Source organism: Meles meles, chromosome 13 (assembly GCF_922984935.1).
Source record: "Meles meles chromosome 13, mMelMel3.1 paternal haplotype, whole genome shotgun sequence".
Taxonomy (NCBI): Eukaryota; Metazoa; Chordata; class Mammalia; order Carnivora; family Mustelidae; genus Meles; species Meles meles.
Window position 1 is genome coordinate 16,796,443 of NC_060078.1, and position 21,677 is coordinate 16,818,119.

Here is a 21,677-nt window from a genome sequence, read left to right on the forward strand (position 1 = left end):
TCTTTACTTTCTTAGCATTTAGTTATTTTGAAAAACTTATTCTACTTTTTCTGTCTCCTTAAATTTGTATTCTGTACAACTCCAAAAAGTAGTTATACGTACATACATGCTCATAGCAGCACTATTCACCATGGCCAAAAGTTGGCAGCAGTCAAAATATCCATCAATGAATGAATGGGTCAAATTTTATCTCATATTGTCACCAGCTAGACTCCAAGACCTGACCTTGACTGCCCACCTGCTTGTACTTGCCAACCTCTGCACCACATTTTCCCCTGAGCGCTTCTTTCCAGCTTATCTATTTTTTTTATTTGTTTATTTACAGCATAACAGTGTTCATTGTTTTTGCACCACACCCAGTGCTCCATGCAGTACTGTGCCCTCCCTATTACCCACCACCTTGTTCCTCAACCTCCCACCCCCCCCGCCCCTTCAAAACCCTCTGGTTGTTTTTCAGAGTCCATAGTCTCTCATGGTTCATCTCCCCTTCCAGTTTCCCTCAACTCCCTCTCCTCTCCATCTCCCCATGTCCTCCATGTTATTTGTTATGCTCCACAAATAAGTGAGACCATATGATACTTGACTCTCTCTGCTTGACTTATTTCGCTCAGCATAATCTCTTCCAGTCCCGTCCATGTTGCTACAAAAGTTGGGTATTTATCCTTTCTGATGGAGGCATAATACTCCATTGTGTATATGGACCACATCTTCCTTATCCATTCATCCGTTGAAGGGCATCTTGGTTCTTTCCACAGTTTGGTGACCGTGGCCATTGCTGCAATAAACATTGGGGTACAGATGGCCCTTCTTTTCACTATATCTGTATCTTTGGGGTAAATACCCAACAGTGCAATTGCAGGGTCATAGGGAAGCTCTATTCTTAATTTCTTGGAATCTCCACACTGTTCTCCAAAGTGGCTGCACCAACTTGCATTCCCACCAACAGTGTAAGAGGGTTCCCCTTTCTCCACATCCTCTCCAACACACGTTGTTTCCTGTCTTGCTAAGTTTGGCCATTCTAACTGGTGTCAGGTGGTATCTCAATGTGGTTTTAATTTGAATCTCCCTGTTGGCTAGTGATGATGAAAATTTTTTCATGTGTCTGATAGCCATTTGTATGTCTTCGTTGGAGAAGTGTCTGTTCATATCTTCTGCCCATTTTTTGATATGATTATCTGTTTTGTGTGTGTTCAGTTTGAGAAGTTCCTTATGGATCCTGGATATCAACCGTTTGTCTGTACTGTCATTTACAAATATCTTCTCCCATTCCGTGGGTTGCCTTTTTGTTTTGTTGACTGTTTCCTTTGCTGTGCAGAAGCTTTTGATCTTGATGAAGTCCCGAAAGTTCATTTTTGCTTTTGTTTCCTTGGCCTTTGGAGACATATCTTGAAAGAAGTTGCTGTGGCTGATATCGAAGAGGTTACTGCCTATGTTCTCCTCTAGGATTCTGATAGATTCCTGTCTCACGTTGAGGTCTTTTATCCATTTCAAGTTTATCTTTGTGTACGGTGTAAGACAATGGTCGAGTTTCATTCTTCTACATATCGCTGTCCAGTTTTCCCAGCACCATTTATTGAAGAGACTGTCTTTTCTCCATTGAATATTTTTTCCTGTTTTGTCGAAGATTATTTGACCATAGAGTTGAGGGTCCATATCTGGGCTCTCCACTCTGTTCCACTGGTCTATGTGTCTGTTTTTATGCCAGTACCATGCTGTCTTGATGATCACAGCTTTGTAGTAAAGATTGAAATCAGGTAACATGATGCTGCCAGTTTTTTGTTTTTCAACATTTCCTTAGCAATTCGGGGTCTCTTCTGATTCCATACAAATTTTAGGATTATTTGCTCCAGCTCTTTGAAAAATATCGATGGAATTTTGATCGGAATGGCATTAAAAGTTTAGATTGCTCTAGGCAGTATAGACATTTTAACAATGTTTATTCTTCCAATCCAAGAGCATGGAACAGTCTTCCATCTTTTTGTGTCTTCTTCAATTTCTTTCATGAGTGTTCTGTAGTTCCTCGAGTACAGGTCCTTTACCTCTTTGGTTAGGTTTATTCCCAGGTATCTTATGGTTCTTGGTGCTAGAGTAAATGGAATCGATTCTCTAATTTCCCTTTCTGTATTTTCATTGTTAGTGTATAAGAAATCCACTGATTTCTGTACATTGACTTTGTATCCTGCCACGTTACTGAATTGCTGTATGAGTTCTAGTAGTTTGGGTGTGGAGTCTTTGGGGTTTTCCATATAAAGAATCATGTCATCTGCGAAGAGAGAGAGTTTGACTTCTTCCTTGCCAATTTGGATACCTTTTATTTCTCTTTGTTGTCTGTTGCCGTTGCTAGAACTTCTAATACTATGTTGAACAAGAGTGGTGAGAGTGGGCATCCTTGTCGTGTTCCTGATATCAACGGGAAGGCTGCAAGCTTTTTCCCATTGAGGATGATATTTGCTGTGGGTCTTTCATAGATAGATTTTATGAAGCCACCATTACCCTGATCCCCAAACCAGGCAAAGACCCTACCAAAAAGGAGAATTTCAGACCAATATCACTAATGAATATGGATGCAAAGATTCTCAACAAGATCCTAGCAAACAGGATCCAGCAGCACATTAAAAAGATTATCCACCATGACCAGGTGGGATTCATCCCTGGGTTGCAAGGTTGGTTCAACATTCGCAAATCAATCAATGTGATAGAACACATCAATAAGAGAAGAGAGAAGAACCACATGGTCCTCTCAAGTGATGCAGAAAAGGCATTTGACAAAATCCAGCATCCGTTCCTGATGAAAACGCTTCAAAGTATAGGGATAGAGGGAACATTCCTGAACTTCATAAAATCCAGCTTATCTCTTAAGTCGGACAAATGGAAACCAGAAACCACCCTTCCCTCAAGTACCTGCCCTGACAAGACCTCCAGCCGGCCCAGACTACCCTGACCAGTTTGAGCTTAATCCCTGATTCATGCCTGTGCAGACGGACCACAGCATGACTTTCAGAATGACTGATGACCACATTTATCTCATTATAATACTAAAATCTCCATCAAAGGAGGAACAAGAGCCTTGTTTCCACAATATACAATGTGTCTGTAGGCTGGTTTCCTTTCAGAGGCATGTGTGACCTCATGCCTACCTCTACATATGATGACAAGTCTCCCCTAACATCTCCTATTCACCAAACCCTAAATAAAAGAAATGTATCCACTTTTGCTTGGGGAGTCATTGTTTTGGAAGTCACTCGCCCGTGATCGCCTTATTTGCTGCAAATAAAGTTTTCTTTGTGCAAACACTCAGGTGGTGCAGTTTCTGACTCACCAAGGAGCCAAATCACAAGGCTTCAGTTACAATTTTGAGAAAAGATACTGCTTACAAAGTGTTGATCTGTAAAATATGAATTTTTACTTGGAAACAAAATACTAGAGAAACTACTGTCAGGAAAGAAAAACAATTTTCTCTCCACCTTTCTAGCTTCTAGCTTCTTGGCTGAGACCTCATGTAATAGAAAACAGATTAGCAGGAAGAAAACCAAAGCAGTTTAATGATATGTGCACCTACTGTATATACATAGACTCCAGGAAAACTGAGTAACTCCCCCAAATGGCCAAAGCTATCACCTTAAATACCAACTCCTGCTAAAGACTAAAGAAGATGTCAAGAGTGCTAGAGAGTCAGGCTTTCAGGCAAAGTTCAGTAAATGCAGGAGTCGCTGTCTTCCAGATGCACATCCAGACCTTCACCACTGATGGGATCTTGTCCAGATTAAGTCATTCTCATCTTCCTGGTGGGAGAGGCATGCCCTTGCAGGTGGAGACATCCTGTGTGAGTGCAAAGTGCTCTTCTAACAGGGAACTGTTTCTACATGGCATGTAGAGCTCCTCTGTTGTCTGCCATTCTGAAAACGTAATCAGCCTGAAACAATCCTTCTGCCAGGAAGGCATATTTTGGGGTGACCCATCCTGTTCCTCTTCACTTATCTAAACAGACAGGTAGCACTGAAAAAGGCCAGCAGTCTCACTACATGTGTGGAGCTTCCCCATGCTTTGTTGTTAAAATGTGTTATAAAACATGAGGAGAAATATGGAAGTAGGTCTCCTGCCCATTGAGCATGTGTAAGGCCATGGAAGGCTTTAGTACTTCTCCCAGTTTAGAACCAAATTTGATCTAAAAAATTCATCTAAAACATAGCCCCTGGCAATTCAGATAAAAACCCAAATGAAAAGAACCTTTTGCTCTTTCTAGTAAAATGTTACTGCTCAAGATTGTTCTAGATAAAAGAAATAACATTCTAAATCGGGAGTAGTATAAATAAAACAAAATTATTTGCATGAATTTTTTATGTGATTTCCTGATGTCTCTATTTCCATTCATTGCTACACGGGAACCCAAAACATTTTAAAGACTATCCATCCAAGAAAAAAAAAAAATTCCTTCCTCCATTTCTCCATTTTCACATCTCATTTCTCTTAATCCTTTATGAAATGAAATTTTTTTCATTTTTAAATATTTAAAAATAAAATAATATTTCATTGATTTAGAAGCTATGGCTGTAATTGGCAAGCAAGAATATATCTCTTTTAAAAGTTATCCAAGTTTTTTTTAACTTGTATTTTCTCAATGTGCATTATTCTTTCACATGCCATTACACATTTTCTAACATTAAACATTAACTCACATGGAACCTTTAATTAGATGCCTTAAAAACAAGTCACTATTTAATAATTGTGAGTTCAGCTATGCACGGAATTGCAGGTGATACAAAGAAAAATCCAGCGTCAAAGTTGGAATGCAGGAATTTAAAAGCATACATATATCTTGAACATAGAATCAAGAAAGCCATAAGAAATAGTCAGGAAAGTATGGGATGTGACCTAGCTGGAACATTCTGTCAACGTTTCACTGGAAAGCCACACTGACTTGGTCCTAGAATCTTCAGCATCTTATTCAAAGCCTTCAATCCTCTGGCCCCAGATGATGGCAACTCAATGTAAAGCTCTTTGGAGTCATACTGTAAAGTATCCCGGGATAGCAGAAACACCTGCTGTCTTTGAATGAATTATTTACTAAATAAGTAAAAACTTTCATCCATACATTGCAAGGAAGAACTAATTTCTTTTTAAGCATAGAGAACCTCAAAGATATTTACTTTTAGAAATAGCTCAGAGATAACTAATTCATTGTCACAATCCGTACTTTTTACCAAGCAATTTTTTCTATAAAATTGCAAATATTTAAACTGTAACAATGTTAAGACAATAAAACACCTCTGTCAGATGATAAGTGAGGCTTCAATCCCTTTATCCCAATCAAAAGTCTTTCTTGCTGTAAGGTAATTTAATTGTCCACTACTTTTTGATCAAACGGGTTGAATGCTAATTTCTTTATTCAGTCAGTACCTGGTCTCTATTTGAGAAGCGTATTAAGTTAAATATTGTTTTTTTGGAGTGGGGCCAGGGATGATGTGAACTCTACCAAATGCTATGAAATTACATGAATTTTGGTTTTAAAGTGAGTAGGGAACAGGCATGCTGATCTTCTGATTTCTTGTTGAGCCATAGGAATCTCAGAATAAAGACTTCCAACATTTATGTACTCTGTACTCAAGTGGTTTGTAGCTTTAAAAAAATGGCTAGAAGCACCTACTAGACTGACTCAGATACATATATTAAAGGCTCTCTCATTAGCTTATCAGGTATTTGCAGTAGAGAAAGGAAAAAAAAAAAGTTGCAGCATAATTAGAGTTGCTGTGAGTTTTCTGACCCTGAGTCGGTTACTGAAGACCAGGGAGGTGTTTGCCTTATTTCTGTCCACTGATGGTACACGGAATATCAGTAACTGAAAATTTAAAACGTATCCTAGAGTAACTTGATTTTGTGTTAGATTCCTTTATGAAAATGAGAAAAAAAAAGAAGCAACAAGATTGTGTAGGTCTAAACCATTTTAGAAGCGAGTTGCTTTTTTTGGAAGTGCTTTTTGTTTGCTTGAGACATTTATCTAACTTTCTTTAATTTTTATGCATACTAGTAGATAGAACAGCATGCTATTTTCATGTCCGTATGCTTACATGTGTTTAGGACTAGAATGTTTTCTATCTGTTAACCACGAAGCATCATCTTCCTATTTCACTCCTCTTTCCCAGAATACACCAAAGAAATTGGCAGAGCTAAAAACAATGGGTGTGCAGTTCAGTACTTACTCTATAATCAGTAGGAAGTGGAGGTGAGGGAAGGTCAGAGTGGGGGCTGGTTTTGAAAAGCTGTTTACACAAGTTGATATCAAAAGTGTACAAAGTGATTTTTTTATATCAAAGCCCTTTTAATTATAATGTTTACATACTGTTCTGAATATTCATAATATTAAGAGAAAAGACAGAGATAAGAAAAAAATATTTTTAAGAATTACAGTATCTTGGGCGCCTGGGTGGCTCAGTGCCTTCGGCTCAGGTCATGATCTCAGGGTCCTGGGATCAAGTCCCACATCAGGCTCTCTGCTCAGCAGCGAGCCTGCTTCCCTCTCTCTCTCTCTCTGCCTGCCTCTCTGTCTACTTGTGATCTCTCTCTGTCAAATAAATAAATAAAATCTTAAAAAAAAAGAATTACAGTATCTTATTATGAAAGACGATTAGTATTCCTATTCTAGATATTTGATATTTGAGAAAATATTAAATTTGCCCTGTTATTGATAAGGTTAACTTAGAACTTACTCTGGCCATGATTCTAAAATAAATGTAAACATTTTCTTTCTGACAATGCATCAAGAGCTCTTGAGTACAGAAGAATCTTTAGTATTTCCCTCAGGATAATGCTAATACAAAAGAGACCTAGTTTTGAATAATATCTATGTATAAAGAGATGAGTTTGATTCCTTTGTGATTTAGGGTAATATATCAAAATTGGGAGTCTGTGGTATAGGCTATATTGGAAATTTCAACAGAAAGAAAACCCAGTGATCTTGGTACATCTCTGAACTTTCTTTTTTAGATTTCTTTTCCTTCCGTTCCTAGAATTAATCATTCCTCATCGCATATTCATATTTAAAATGAACTGTGGGTAATAACGTTGCAAATATTCTCAATAAAAGAAGTGACAAGTTTTCTTATTTATACTAATCAAAACTCCCCAGCTTATTTAAGAGAAACAATGTCCACATGGGTAAAAAGAAGCTTCCTAATTACGTGAAATTTGAATAGTTTCCTTTGCACATCAATCAAATCTTTGTACCATAAGCAAAACCAGATCCAAATTGAGTAATTTCAGTAATTTATCATCAAACCTCTACCCTCTTAGATACCATCTACTTTAAAATCAAAATTGATCGCTCATAATTCAACTCTCTTTATGACTCCAAGAGAATAACATAGGTTTTAAATGTACATGATCTACACTGCACATCGATTTACACACCACTGACAAAATAACAAAAACCCCCAAAGAACATAAAAATGTAATTAAAAACATGTAACGATCTATGGATTTTATGATTCTATGTAAATATAGAAGTATAAATTATATAGATGAAGGGGTTCAGGACAACCCCCTCCCCAATATACAACTTTGGCATATTTTGAGCTGAAGGCACCTGAGACTACAGGCTCAAGATAAATTTTGTCTTTCTCTTAACCACACAGAAGAATTTAAATTGGGGTCTTTCCCAGAATAAAGGTTATTAATGGAGATAAATTTCATCTGAGTGACCCATCTGTATGGTATGGCAAACATCTGATTATCAGACATATGCTTTACTTATGACCATGTGAAGTACACCCCTTTCCTCTGAAGTCCCAGACCTCCACACCCTTCTCTCTAGTTCAGGATGACACAGAGTCCTCATCCAGCTTGTCTTTGGAATTCCCATATCTACGTGGATTTCCCATAGGGTACACCTACTACATTTTATTTTCTCCTGTGAATCTGTCTCATGTCAATTTGTTCCTTAGTCCAGCTAGAAGGACCTCTGAGAGGACAGGGATTCTTGCTCCCCGACATAGATGTTGACATATATGAAGCAGTCCAAGTTTAGCAACCATCTCTCTGAGAGAAGAAGCTCTGATCTGTAGCACTTGTCACTTTCCATCCTCTAGGCTCTATCACCAAGGACACAAAGGTAAGGTCCCTGAACTCAGAGCTGGGAGGAGACCCACAACCCGTTCTCAAGCAAGGATGATTCAGCTTTTCAGTTCCAACATCCCCAGTTTTAAGTAAATTATGTGTCTAAGATGTAGAGACAATGAGGAATTCTTTACCATTTGTGAGGGAGTGATGTGTTGTAATACTTTGGAAAATAATATGGCATTATTTAGTAAGAGTAAAAGCCCTACATATACATGCATACATATGCATATTTTCTCATAAAAAATCCATTATTAAATTATCAATTTTTAAATATTTATTTATTTATTTATTTGAGAGAGAGAGAGAGAGTATGTATGTGTGTGTGCAGGGCGAGGGCAGAAGGAGAGAGAGAGAATCTCAAGCAGACTCCCTGCTAAGCACAGACTCTGACATGGGGCTCATTCTCACAACCCTGAGATCACGAGCTGATCCAAAATCAAGAGTTAGATGCTTAACAGACTGAGCCACCCAGGTGCCCCTCACTTATCCATTTTCAAACACTAAAGTGCTGTACATAAGTAGCACATGCCCAAAGTCAAAAAGCTAGTCAATAGCAGCACTGGAATTTAAATCCAGGCAACGTGGTTCTAGAATTCACTGCCTCTCACAAGAGAATTGAGGGTGGGTATCATCTCAAGCCAAAATACAAAACAAACAAACAAAAACCAGGAAGTATAGTTGGATAAATTATAATGCATCCTAATTTTGGTTTATCCTAAAACCATTAAAAGGGTATAGCTCTGAAAGTTTTTAAAAACACTAAAAACTTCTAATCTCTTATATTTAACATTCATATTCTATACTCTATGATTTATATTTGTAGTAAAAGTTGTTACAGATAAATTAACCTTTTCTTTGATTTCTTGCCAATTCCAATCTTTCCTTTTGATGAGTCATGCACAACCTATCTCATAATTTTTCCCCGAAATGCTAAAAAATTAACACTCCCTCCTGCACTTATGGGCAGTCTAGAAAATTTCATGCAACTTGTTCCAGATGTCTTTATAAATATTTTAAATTAAATAGCAACTCAAATGTTTAGCTTGTGTTTCTTTAAAAAAAATAACTCATTTTAAATAGCACAATAAAAACAAATTTTCAAATACATTCTAGAGCAATCTTACTTTTTCTTACATTTTATTAGAGATTCTGAGTCAGGCCAAGGGAAACTATATTTTTTCTTCTCATTTTCACTTCCATGGAAATAATATTTAAAAAGAAAGATTTCAGGGTTTTGAGGAACTCATACCTAGTGATTCTACTGAGAGGCCAGTTGATTTTACTTTTTCTTATATCTGCTGTTTCTGCTTTAGCCTCTACCCCTGGATGCCAAGACAATGAATTGAAAAACAACAAACTGGAGAATTTTGAATGTAAATCCAGAAATTTGGCTTCAAAAATTCTATCTATGTATCTATATCTACTACCTACCTACTACATATAACAGATGAATTATATATATGTTATATAAAATAAATATATTTTACATGTGTAAATGTGTTTATATTTATGAATATATAAAACAATATTAATATAAATGTATAGATATAAATTATATATTTAAATATGAATATACACATACAAATCCCCCCCCTTACTGGCAAATATCTTTACAGCAAAAATGGCCACCCACTGAGTGATGCTTTGTTGCATATAAACTTGTTCAGAAGAGCTGATGGGGAATGCTTTCCTTTTGCCCCTCTCTGCTGTCTTTCTGTTCTGCTATGTGAGTATGATGGCAATGCCTAGGCATGCTTAAAGGCACAGACTGGCTTCAGAGTCTAGTAACCCTTTCAGAACATGATCCTGTCACTTACTATGGACTTTTGTCAATATCGGAAGCCATCTGTAGCCAGCCCTATCAGTTGTTTGCTAAAATACTAGCCTCATTCTGTTCTTCTTGTTAACAAACTCTTCTTCCCCTTCTCCTGCTCCTCCCCTCCCTCCACTTCTTTCTCCTTCTCCTCCTCCTCCTCCCCCTCTCCTCCTCCTTCTTCTCCCTGCATTATCAGGGAGTTATCAGCCCTGTCCAGCTCCAGGAGATGCCCAGGACTTGGCATAATCCAGAGGTGATTACCTCGCTCCCCTTTGCTACATAGAGTCTCCTTCAATCTCTCTGTTCTGCCTCCTGGTATCCCAGGCTAGAAGGGAAAAGGACTTGGGACAAGTCTCCTCACGGACAAGGAAGAAGAAGAGTCCCAGTTTTGCCCCTTTCCCTCCTGCTTACCCTCAGACTTGAAATGCAGTTATGATGCTTATGGTTGTGGTATTCACTAGCACCTGACAAATATGACATTGGAAAAATAACCAAACTTCAGAAAGGGTACAACATAAGGGGAGAAGTAACCTGAGTCCTCTGTGATATACTTCAGCTGTCAAACCAGCACTTAATCCACACGAATCTAGGGATTTTGTTAAAACCATAACAAAAGTCCATGTTATGTAAGCAACTATTTTTCTGATGTTCTGTTCCTGCGGCGCATACATTCCTGGTTATGGTCCTAGAAGCTGACACCAATAGTGACCAACTATTCAAGAAATGGAAGCCATGGGGGAGTAGATTGCTGATCAGTTTTTCTCTTCCTTTAGTGTACTCTGGAAGCCCCTGGGGAGTTAATAAACATGCAGGCATTCCACTTCTACCCTTCAAAAATTTTATTCAGAGGGTCTGAGGTTGGGTCCAGGAATCTGCCTGTTTAATATCCTCCCAAGGTGATTCTGCTGCTGCTGCTCCATGCATCCCACTTTGAGAAAATACTTCGGTGTGAGCTGAAGGCAAAGTATTGAAGAGTGGGTGCGAGGGATTCAGAGGGAAGGACACAGTGAGTAGAAACCATCCTCCTGCCCCCTTCCATCCCATTTCCCCATCTCGAAGAATAAAATATACACGTTATGCTGTGGGCACCCTACTATAATTTATACCAAGCACTCTGAGAGCACTTGTACATTCTGGGGTGAGTTCTTTGCTTCGTTAGTTCCCCAGAGGGAAGCTAGGGAGACTGAATACTCACATTAGCTTGGATGATGACAAAATACCGGGTCTTATCTTCATAGTTGAGTCTCTTCCTTAACACCACGTTTCCAGACAACATGAGGGGAATTTCGAAGGTGTCATTGGATGTCTGCAAATTGGGAAAGATAAAGAATCAACTCCTTTGAATATGAGATGAATTAGAGAATGCAATGTTGCAATTTAGTCCTTGAAATTTACAGAGAGCGTGTTTATCATCTGAAAATATTGCCTATAAGCTTTATATTTACTACTCTCATCATTTTTTATTTTTTTTTTTTTTTTTTTTTTTTAAATATTTTATTTATTTGACAGAGAGAAATCACAACCAGGCAGAGAAGCAGGCAGAGAGAGAGGAGGAAGCAGGCTCCCCGCGGAGCAGAGAGCCCGATGTGGGGCCCGATCCCAGGACCCTGAGATCATGACCTGAGCCGAAGGCAGCAGCCTAACCCACTGAGCCACCCAGGCGCCCCCTCTCATCATTTTTTAAATGTGAATTTATTTTTCTAAGTGAGAGAGAAAGAATGGGTGAGGGGCAGAGGCAGAGACTCTCCAGCCAACTCCCCTGGAGCACAGAAGCAACTACAGCTCTATCCAGGATGCAGAGATCATAATCTGAACTGAAAGCAGAGTCAGCTGCTTAACTGACGGACTCATCCAGGTGCCCTGATACTTGCGTCATTTTTAAAAACTCTGCATGTTGATCAATGGGTTTTTCACCAGTCTTTTTGATAATAATCCCAAAACTTGTTTCTCATGACAGTTTTTGGTATATTTTTAGGGTTACTCTTGAATAGCCCTGGGGTACTTCTAAATCGAAGTTCAGGTATCTGGAAAATTTCCCTGTTACCACCATTTATTTTGTCATCAAAGGTTCAAACATCACAATTTGTGATTTCTATATAATATCCTTTTATCGACATTGGTGTCAGGGGAGGAGGAGAGGAAGGCAAGGGGAGGAGGAGGGCGATGGTGATTTGTACTTGGTTCTGTGAGCTCACAGGTCATTATCCAGAGCAGGTCATTCTTCCAACCCCCCCCCCCCCAAAAAAAATGCAGTCCTGGCATAGCTCCAAAGAAGGAAAGATCCAGAACGTTTTAGAAACCAGCATAAATGATTTTGCTTTAAATGTAGTCAATCAGCTCAGCTGTTATTCATCCCTAAACTCATTCCTTATTTTAGACAAAATTCAATGAAAATTATGGCAAAAGTAAAAAGAAGGAAAAAACAAGAAAAAAGAAGAAGAAAAAGAAAAGATAGCTCAATTTTAACTATTCTGATTTTGCTTGTGGGTTAAACAAAGCTCGTGCTTTGTTTTAGTGATGAGTTTGCAACATTGGTAATTAAAATTTTATGATTATGGTTAGTACAAATGCCTGATTTTTCTCTGTTCTAAATGTAATATAAATGTTCTTCCACATCATAAAGGAAATACAAGTAGGGTAACAAAGATGTTAATAGTTCAAGAGATCATGTTCAATTTACCCTGTATTAAGACCAGAATAGAAACTTCATCCCCTCTCTTTAGTGTAAGTTTGTTAAAAAATACTATTCAAAGTATCCGTTTATATGACATTCAAAAATGATGACAATAATGTTGAAGGTAAGAGTGGGTGTAACAGATTCCTGAGGGAGCCCCTGTCCATCCCCACATCGTGACAGGCATCTCATGGCTTCATGCAAAACCTCCCCTTGAGTGTGGCAGGGGCTGTGACTTGCTTCTAACCGACAGGAGACAGCATAGGTGACAAACGGTCTTGTGGCTGCACTGTGTCGGGGACAACTCCATCTTGCAAACAGATTGGGTCTGCGCACCCTCCTTGCAGAACTCAGGGGATGTACAGCCAAGGAACTCAGTGTGGCCTGTCAGAGCTGGGAGCAGCTTCTGGCCAATAGTCAGCGAGAAGCCAACACCTTCTGTCTTAAAATCATAAAGAAATGAATACTGACAGGAGTCTGAGTTTAACTGGAAGGAAGTTCTTCCTTAGTTGAGTTCTCCGTAGGAGAACTAATCTGCTCGATACCCAGATTGCCACCTTGTGAGAGACAAGCTGAGTCTAGGCTCTGAAGTCACAGAAACTGCGAAAATCAGTGTGTTTTGTTTTAAGACACTAAATTTGTGTTGGCTTGTTACGTGGTAATAATAGGTAACTAACGGGGCTAATGGGTGGCTCAGTGGGTAAAGTCTCTGCCTTCGGCTCAGGCCATGATCTCAGGGTTCTGGGAGTAAGCCCTGCATTGGGCTCCCTGCTCAGCGGCGTGCCTCCATCAGAAAGGACGAATACCCAACTTTTGTAACAACATGGACGGGACTGGAAGAGATTATGCTGAGCGAAATAAGTCAAGTAGAAAGAGTCAAGTATCATATGGTTTCACTTATTTATGGAGCATAACAAAGAACACGGAGGACATGGGGAGATGGAGAGGAGAAGGGAGTTGAGGGAAATTGGAAGGGGAGATGAACCATGAGAGACAATGGACTCTGAAAAACAACCTGAGGGTTTTGAAGGGGCGGGGGTGGGAGGTTGGGGAACCAGGTGGTGGGTAATAGAAAGGGCACATATTGCATGGAGCACTGGGTGTGGTGCAAAAACAATGAATACTGTTATGCTGAAAATAAATAATTAATTGATTAATTAAAAAAATAATAATACGCTCACTGCAGGTGAGACCACAGGAAAACTCAGCAAAGACAGGTAAACTCTAAAAATGTGGGACATTTAGATGTGAGGATTATACCAGCTGAAAAAAACAAAAACAAAAAAAGTTAACAACAACAACAGCAACAAAAACACTAGACAGGTTTATTTGGAAATCAGGACCCAAGTCTCCATATTTCCATTTCTCAAGATAGAGAGGAAATCTAGATGTAAGTGTGAAATTTCATGATATTTAGATATCATCTTAAAAGTCATTTAAACTAATTTGTGGCCAAAGGCACCTTGGTGGCTCAGTTGGTTAAACGTCTGACTCTTGATTTTGGCACAGGTCATAATCTTTTGGATCAGGTCAGGAGACTGAATCCTACGTTGGGTTCTGTGCTCAGCATGGGGTCTACTTGAGATTCCCTCCCTCCTTCTCTTTCTGCCCCTCTTGCTTATGCTCTGTCTCTCTCTCAAGTAAGTAAATACAAATAAAGTATTTAAATTAATTTGTGGCCAAACAAAATGTCTTTAGTGGAATGGAAATCAAGGTCATTAATTTGTGATTCCTGCTAATGAATAATGCAGCATCAGTTGGAAAACAAACAAGCAAAAAGAAACAAACATCCTGAGATTCTTAAGTAGAACAGACCAATCTGCAATTTTACCCATCCATACACTGTGGGACTCATTTGAAAGAAATCCTAATTGTGGCGACAGACGCCAGAGGTGGCCACATTTTCAGGTTAAATATGTTTGCCCTCCACACAATTTTGTTTTGAAATTAAGAAGTTAGTAGGTGAATATTATGGTGTTATTAATAGAAGCAGAGTTACTAGCAACTGAATAGTGGCAGGAACAAACATCAGTAGGTAACTGAGGTTTACATGAAATTTCCACAATGGCTAAAGATGGGTTCTCTTTGCAAGGATGTGGCTGAGTTCAGGCTTACCTCTATCTGCAATAAACCCCAAGTTAGGTGCTCTCACAGTGTCTTATTCTTTTGCCTCATTGAATTAGGCACATGCTCAGAGAATGTCATTATTTATTCCACAGAACTGCTAGCTTGCTAGAGCACATTTTTCTTTTTCTGTAATTTGGAAACTACATGTGGCCAATTGGCTTCTTCAGTCTCTAGGCAGTAAAGGCACATATTATGTTTCATGCCCAGTCCACAAATCCCTGAAAGGGGAAGCCTTCAGAAGGAATTCCTGCACAGGTGACAAGGATTTCCAGCCTCATAAAACTTCTAAAAGATCGTTCCTAAGTAATGCATGTTTATCTCACACTACAGCTATAGCTTGGATAGGTTGGTTTTTAGGGAAATGCAATAAATGTTTCCCTAAAATACATGACCAGGCTGTTCTATAGTTGCTGGGAGTTTCATTTTTCCAGCTTGAAGAGTAAAAATTAGGAAACAACCTTCATAAAATGTAAGCTAGAAACACAGGATGCACAGACAATGAATTATTTTAAAAGCATAAGTAGTAAGGAAGAAAGTCCAGAAATCAAATGTGCAGTTAGCTGTCTGTTTCTGCTTTTAAGGAAAAGTGTTTCTCTTGTCCTTTTGTCTTCTGCTCCTTCTTTGATCTTTTTCACTCAATTTCTTGAGCAACCCTTTCTATTTATGGTCCTTTTCTGTCACATCCTCTTACTTCCCTGTCTTTTCTTTTTCTTTTTCTTTTTCTTTCTCTTTTCCACTGTCTCTACCTACAAGCACGTGGAGACACACTTAGGGGAAAAGACACATAGAACTGACAAAAAACATCTCCAAATCTTTCATAGGTTCTGCTGTGCCTGGGGCTTTTCTTTTCCCTTTTCCTTTTTGTTCCCTATTTTGAAACTTTTACCATAAATACTGAACTGTTCTATTAGAACATAGCAGAGAAGGAGAGGAGTCCATATGCTCTAGAAAGACTCCTGAGTCTACAGCTTGGAGGCTCTGTTCACACCGGCCAGCCACTCTCTTGAGACCAATTCTCTCCCTCTCACAAACTAATCTGCCAGAAGAAGATGAGAACGTTCACGATTCACTTAGTTCTCACAATATTTGTGTGAGGTGGTTCCTATAGGCCCTCTCAGTCTCTGCAAGCTCAATGTTTTTGATTCTTGTTTAAAGTTTACATAATGAACACATAATTTAAAAGTAAAGACAAACTATTAGCCTCACCTCTTTCTATTTTCCTTGTATGAAACATAGAGGAGGAGTATTCACTTAGAAAATTCACTTAAGGGGGAGAATCAAGATGGCAGAGGAGTAGCAGACTAAGATGACATCAGGTCGCAGGAGTTCAGTCAGATAGATATTGAACCATTCTGAACACCTACAAACCCAACAGGAGATCAAAGAGAAGAAGAGCAGCAATTCCAGGAACAGAAAATAGACCACTTTCTGAAAGGACATGCAGAGAGGTGAATCCAAGCGGATATATGGGATGATAGACCGTGGGAGCAGGGGCTGGCTCCTGGCAAGCAGTTGAGCAGCGGAGCACAAAACCCGAAGTTTTAGAAATCTGTTCCACTGAGGGACATTGCTCCAGAGGCTAAGTGAGGGTGGAGCCCTTGCAGGGACAGTGTGGTCTCAGGACCTGCGGGTTCACAGAAAACCAGGGGTGTCTGAGTGTAGCAAAGCTCGTAGGTATAGGAGAGGGGAAGCTGATTGCAGAGACGGAGCTGAGCGGGGGGCTATCATCTCAGGGTTACCTTAAACCATCATCCATGGCACAGTCAAGACACTACTCTTTGAGCAGGGACCCCACAAGTGGCAGATCCATGGAGACTCACCTTCCTCCCCTGGGAGTGTGCAGCAGGAATCTGCTGGGTTTGGAGACTCCAAGTGGGGCTGTGTACCAGAGACAGAAATGCTGGGTCACAGGCCGGGTTAGCTCAGAGTGCGGCCAGACACCAGGGAGTTGGGAGGGACTGACTGCTTTTCTCCAATGACACACTGAGGAGTGAGGGTCCTGAGGTCTTGGCTCCTCTGGACTGGAGACTGGGAGGCTGCCATTTTCATTCCTGTCCTCCAGAGCTCTATGAAAAGCGTTCAGGGAACAAAAGCTCCCAAAAGCGAACCTGAGCAGTTCACTTGGCCTGGCTTCTGGCAAGGGCGGTGCAATTCCACCTCAGGCAAACACATTTAAGAATCCCAGCAACAGGCCTCATCCCAGAAGATCAGCAAGAATATCCAGCCAAGACCAAGCTCACTGATCATGGAGAATAGCGGAATTCCAGAGGAGGGGAAAACAAGGCATGGAATTCATGGCTTTCTCCCCAAGATTCTTTAGTCTTGCAAAGTAATTAAATTTTTTTAAGTTTTTTATTTTTCTTATTCTAATTTTTTTAAACTTTTCCTTTTTCCCATTTTAACGTTTTTAAAATAGTTTATCTTCAAAATACCTTTCTAAAAAAATCTTTTTAAACCTTCATTATTATAGTCATATTTTATCCTTCATTGTATCTAACTTTATTTTTTGTATACTAATTTGCATATCTAACTTAATTTTTTGTATATAGGGTTATTTCTTCTAAAAAATCTTAGGATACAAGCTTTGCGCAGTGGCAGTATCGTAGCCAATGAGGTTTATCCGAGGCGTGATTATTGCTAATTGAAAAATCTTAGGATACAATTTCTTCTTATAATAGATCAAAATATACCCTAAATCTAGGACAGGGTTTTGTTCTACTGTCCAACCTGAGCACATTCTCTCCACTTTCTCTTTCTTTTTCCAACCAATGTATCTTATCAATTCCTTTCTTAGAATTTTAATTTTTTAACTTTCAGCTTTACAGTCATATTCCATCCCTCCATCATGTTTACCCTTTTATTTGTATATATATATAATTTTCTTTCTTTAAAATTTTGGGAGGTAGTCTCTTCTAAGAGACCAAAAACTCCCCAAATCAAGTTGGTGGCTCTGTTCTATTCACCAGTCTAATATATACATACAGATATAAAATAAAATTAAAAATATATATTAAAAAATATATGTTTTTAAATTATATATATATATATTTAATTTTTTTAAAAAATTTTCCAAAATTTCTTTTTATCCCCTACCTTCTTCCAATTTGGGGTCTCTTCTGATTTGGTTAGCATATACTTTTCTGGGGCCTTTGCCAACCTTTTAGTATTTTATTCTCTTGTTCATATATTCTTATCTGGATAAAATGATAAGGCAGAAAAACTTACCACAAAAAAAAAAAAAAAGAACAAGAGGCAGTACTGAAAGCTAGGGACCTAATCAACACAGACATTGGTAATATGTCAGATCTAGGGTTCAGAATGACGATTCTCAAGGTGCTAGCTGGGCGAGAAAAAGGCAGGGAAGATATTAGAGAAAACATGTCTGGAGAAATAAAAGCCCTTTCTGGATAAATAAAAGAACTAGAATCTAACCAAGCTGAAATTAAAAAAAAAAAAGCCATTAACAAGGTGCAATAAAAAATGGAGGCTCTTACTGCTAGGATAAATGAGGCAGAAGAGAGAATTAGTGATATAGAAGACCAAATAAGAGAGAATGAAGAAGCTGAGCAGAAGAGAGACAAATGACTACCACAAGAGTAGAATTCAAGAGATAAGTGATAAAATAAGATGAAATAATATTAATATAATTGGGATTCCAGAAGAAGAGGAAAGACATAGGGGGGCAGAGGTATATTGGAGAAAATTGTAGCAGAGTATTTCCCTAATATGGTAAAGGGAACAAGCATCAAAATCCAGGAGGCACAGAAAATCCCCCTCAAAATCAATAAGAATAGGCTCACAACCTTTTGTCTAATAGTAAAACTTACAAGTCTCAGTGACAAAGAGAAAATCCTGAAAGCAGCTTGGGACAAGAAGTTTGTAACATACAGTGGTAAAAATATTAGATTGGCTGCAGATTTAACCACAGAGACTTGGCAGGCCAGAAAGAACTGGTATGATATATTCAGAACACTAAATGAGAAAAACATGCAGGCAAGAATACTATATCTAGCTAGGTTATCATTGAAAATAGAAGGAGAGATAAAAAGCTTCCAGGAGAGACAAAAACTAAGAGTTTGTAAATACCAAACCAGCTCTATAGGAAATATTGAAAGGGGTCCTCTAAACAAAGAGAGAGCATAAAAGTACTAGATCAGAAAGGAACAGAGACAATATACAGTAACAGTCACCTTACAGGCAATACAATGGTACTAAATACATATCTTTCAATAGTTAGCCTGAATGTGAATGGGCTAAATGCCCCTAATCAAAAGACACAGGGTAGGGTGCCTGGGTGGCTCAGTGGGTTAAAGCCTCTGCCTTTGGCTCAGGTCATGATCCCAGGGTCCTGGGATCGAGCCCCACGTCCAGCTCTCTGCTCCGCAGGGAGCCTGCTTCCTCCTCTCTCTCTGCCTGCTTCTCTGCCTAGTTGTGATTTCTCTCTGTCAAATAAATAAAATATTAAAATAAAAAAGACACAGGGTATCAGAATGGATAAAAAACAGGACCCATCAATATACTGTCTACAAGAAACTCATTTTAGATCCAGAGAAAGTGACGGGGTGGAAAACAATTTACCATGCTAACAGACATCAAAAGAAAGCTGGGGTAGCCATCCTTTTACCAAATAAACTAGATTTTAAGCCAAAGACTATAATAAGAGATGAGGAAGGACACTATATCATACTCAAAGAGTCTGTCCAACAAGAAGATCTAACAATTTAAAATATCTATGTTCCTAACATGGAAGCAGCCAACTACATAAACTGATTAATAACAAAATCAAAGAAACAAGTCGACAATAATACAATATTAGTAGGGGACTTGAACACTCCCCTCACTGAAATGGACAGATCATCCAAGCAAAAGGTCAACAAGGAAATAAAGGCCTTAAATGACACACTGCACCAGATGGACATCACAGATACGTTCAGAACACTCCACCCCAAAGTAACAGAATACACATTCTTCTCTGGTGCACATGGAACATTCTCCAGAATAGATCACATCCTGGGTCACAAATCAGGTCTCAACTGGTACCAAAAGATTGGGATTCACTGCATATTTTCAGACCACAATGCTCTGAAGCTAGAACTCAATCACAAGAGTAAAGTTGGAAAGAACCCAAACACATGGAGGCTAAAGAGCATCATACTAAAGAATGAATGGGTCAACCAGGAAATTAAAGAAAAACTGAAAAAAATTCATGGAAACAATGATGCTGAAAACACAACTGTTCAAAATCTGTGGGACACAGCAAAGGCAGTCCTGAGAGGAAAGTATATAGCTATACAAGCCTTTCTTAAGAAACAAGAAAGGTCTCAAGTACACAACCTAACCCTACACCTAAAGGAGTTGAAGAAAGAACAGCAAAGAAAACCTAAACCTAGCAGAAGAGAAATCATAAAGATCAGAGCAGAAATCAATCAAATAGAAACCAAACCAAAACAAAAAAACAAACAAAAAACCAGTAGAACAAATCTTGAAACCACAATCTGGTTCTTTGAAAGAATTAGGAAGATTGATAAACCCCTGGCCAGACTTATCAAAAAGAAAAGAGAAAGGACCCAAATCAATAAAATCATGAATGAAAGAGGAGAGATCACAACCAATACTAAAGAAATACAAACAATTTTAAGAACATATTATGAGAAACTATAGACCAGCAAATTTGATGATCTGGCAGTAATGGGTGCATTCCTAGAGACGTATTAACTTCCAAAACAGAACCAGGAAGAAATAGAAAACCTGAACAGACCCATAACCAGTCAGGAGATTGAAGCAGTCAGCAAAAATCTCCCAACAAACAAGAACCCAGGGTCAGACAGCTTCCCAGGGGAATTCTACCAAACATTAAAAAAGAATTAACACCTATTCTCTTGAAACTGTTCCAAAACATAGAAGTAGAAGGAAAACTTTCAAACTCATTTTCTGAGACCAGCATTACCTTGATCCCAAAACCAGACAAAGATCCCATCAAAAAAGAGAATTACAGACCGATATCCTTGATGAACACAGATGTGAAAATTCCCACCAAAATACTAGCCAATAGGATCCAAAGTGCATTAAAAGGACTATTCACCATGACCAAGTGGGATTAATCCAGGACTGCAAGGTTGGTTCAACATCCGCAAATCAATCAATATGATACAATACATTAATTAAAGAAAAAACAGGAAACATATGATACTCTCAATAGATGCTGAAAAAGCATTTGACAAAGTACAGTATCCGTTCTTGATCAAAACTCTTCAAAGTGTAGGGATAGAGGGTACATACCTCAATATCATTAAAGCCATCTATGAAAAACCCACAGCAAGTATCATTCTCTTTTTTTTTTTTTAAGATTTTATTTATTTATTTGACAGAGAGAGAGAGATCACAAGTAGGCAGAGAGGCAGGCAGAGAGAGAGGAGGAAGCAGGCTCCCCGCGGAGCAGAGAGCCCAATGCGGGGCTCGATCCCAGGACCCTGAGATCATGACCTGAGCCGAAGGCAGTGGCTTAATCCACTGAGCCACCCAGGCGCCCCAAGTATCATTCTCAATGGAGAAAAACTGAGAGCTTTTCCACTAAGTTGAGGAACACGGCAGGGATGTCCATTATTACCACTGCTGTTCAACATACTACTAGAAGTCCTAGCCTCAGCGATCAGACAACAAAGAAATTAAAGGCATCCAAATTGGCAAAGAAGAAGTCAAACTCTCACTGTTTGCAGATGATATGATACGTTATGTGTAAAACCCAAAAGACTCACTCCAAATCTGCTAGAACTTGTACAGGAATTCAGTAAAGTGTCAGGATATAAAATCAATGTACAGAACTCAGTTGCATTTCTATACACCATCAACAAGACAGAAGAAATAGAAATTAAGGAGTCAATCCCATTTATAATTGCACCCAAAACCATAAGATACCTAGGAATAAACCTAAGCAAAGAGGCAAAGACT

The 21,677-nt window shown here is 38.8% G+C and overlaps 1 protein-coding gene and 1 pseudogene across 1 annotated transcript in view; one reads left to right on the forward strand and one right to left on the reverse strand.

Moving 5' to 3' along the window:
- PCDH15 (protocadherin related 15) overlaps positions 1-21,677 on the reverse strand; it is a 567,896-nt gene that overhangs the window by 503,457 nt on the left and 42,762 nt on the right. Inside the window, exon 4 of the mRNA XM_046026577.1 lies at positions 11,124-11,234. Coding sequence (XP_045882533.1) covers positions 11,124-11,234 — 111 coding nt within the window. The remainder of the gene's footprint in view (positions 1-11,123; positions 11,235-21,677) is intronic.
- On the forward strand, positions 17,310-17,431 carry LOC123955813 (annotated as a pseudogene).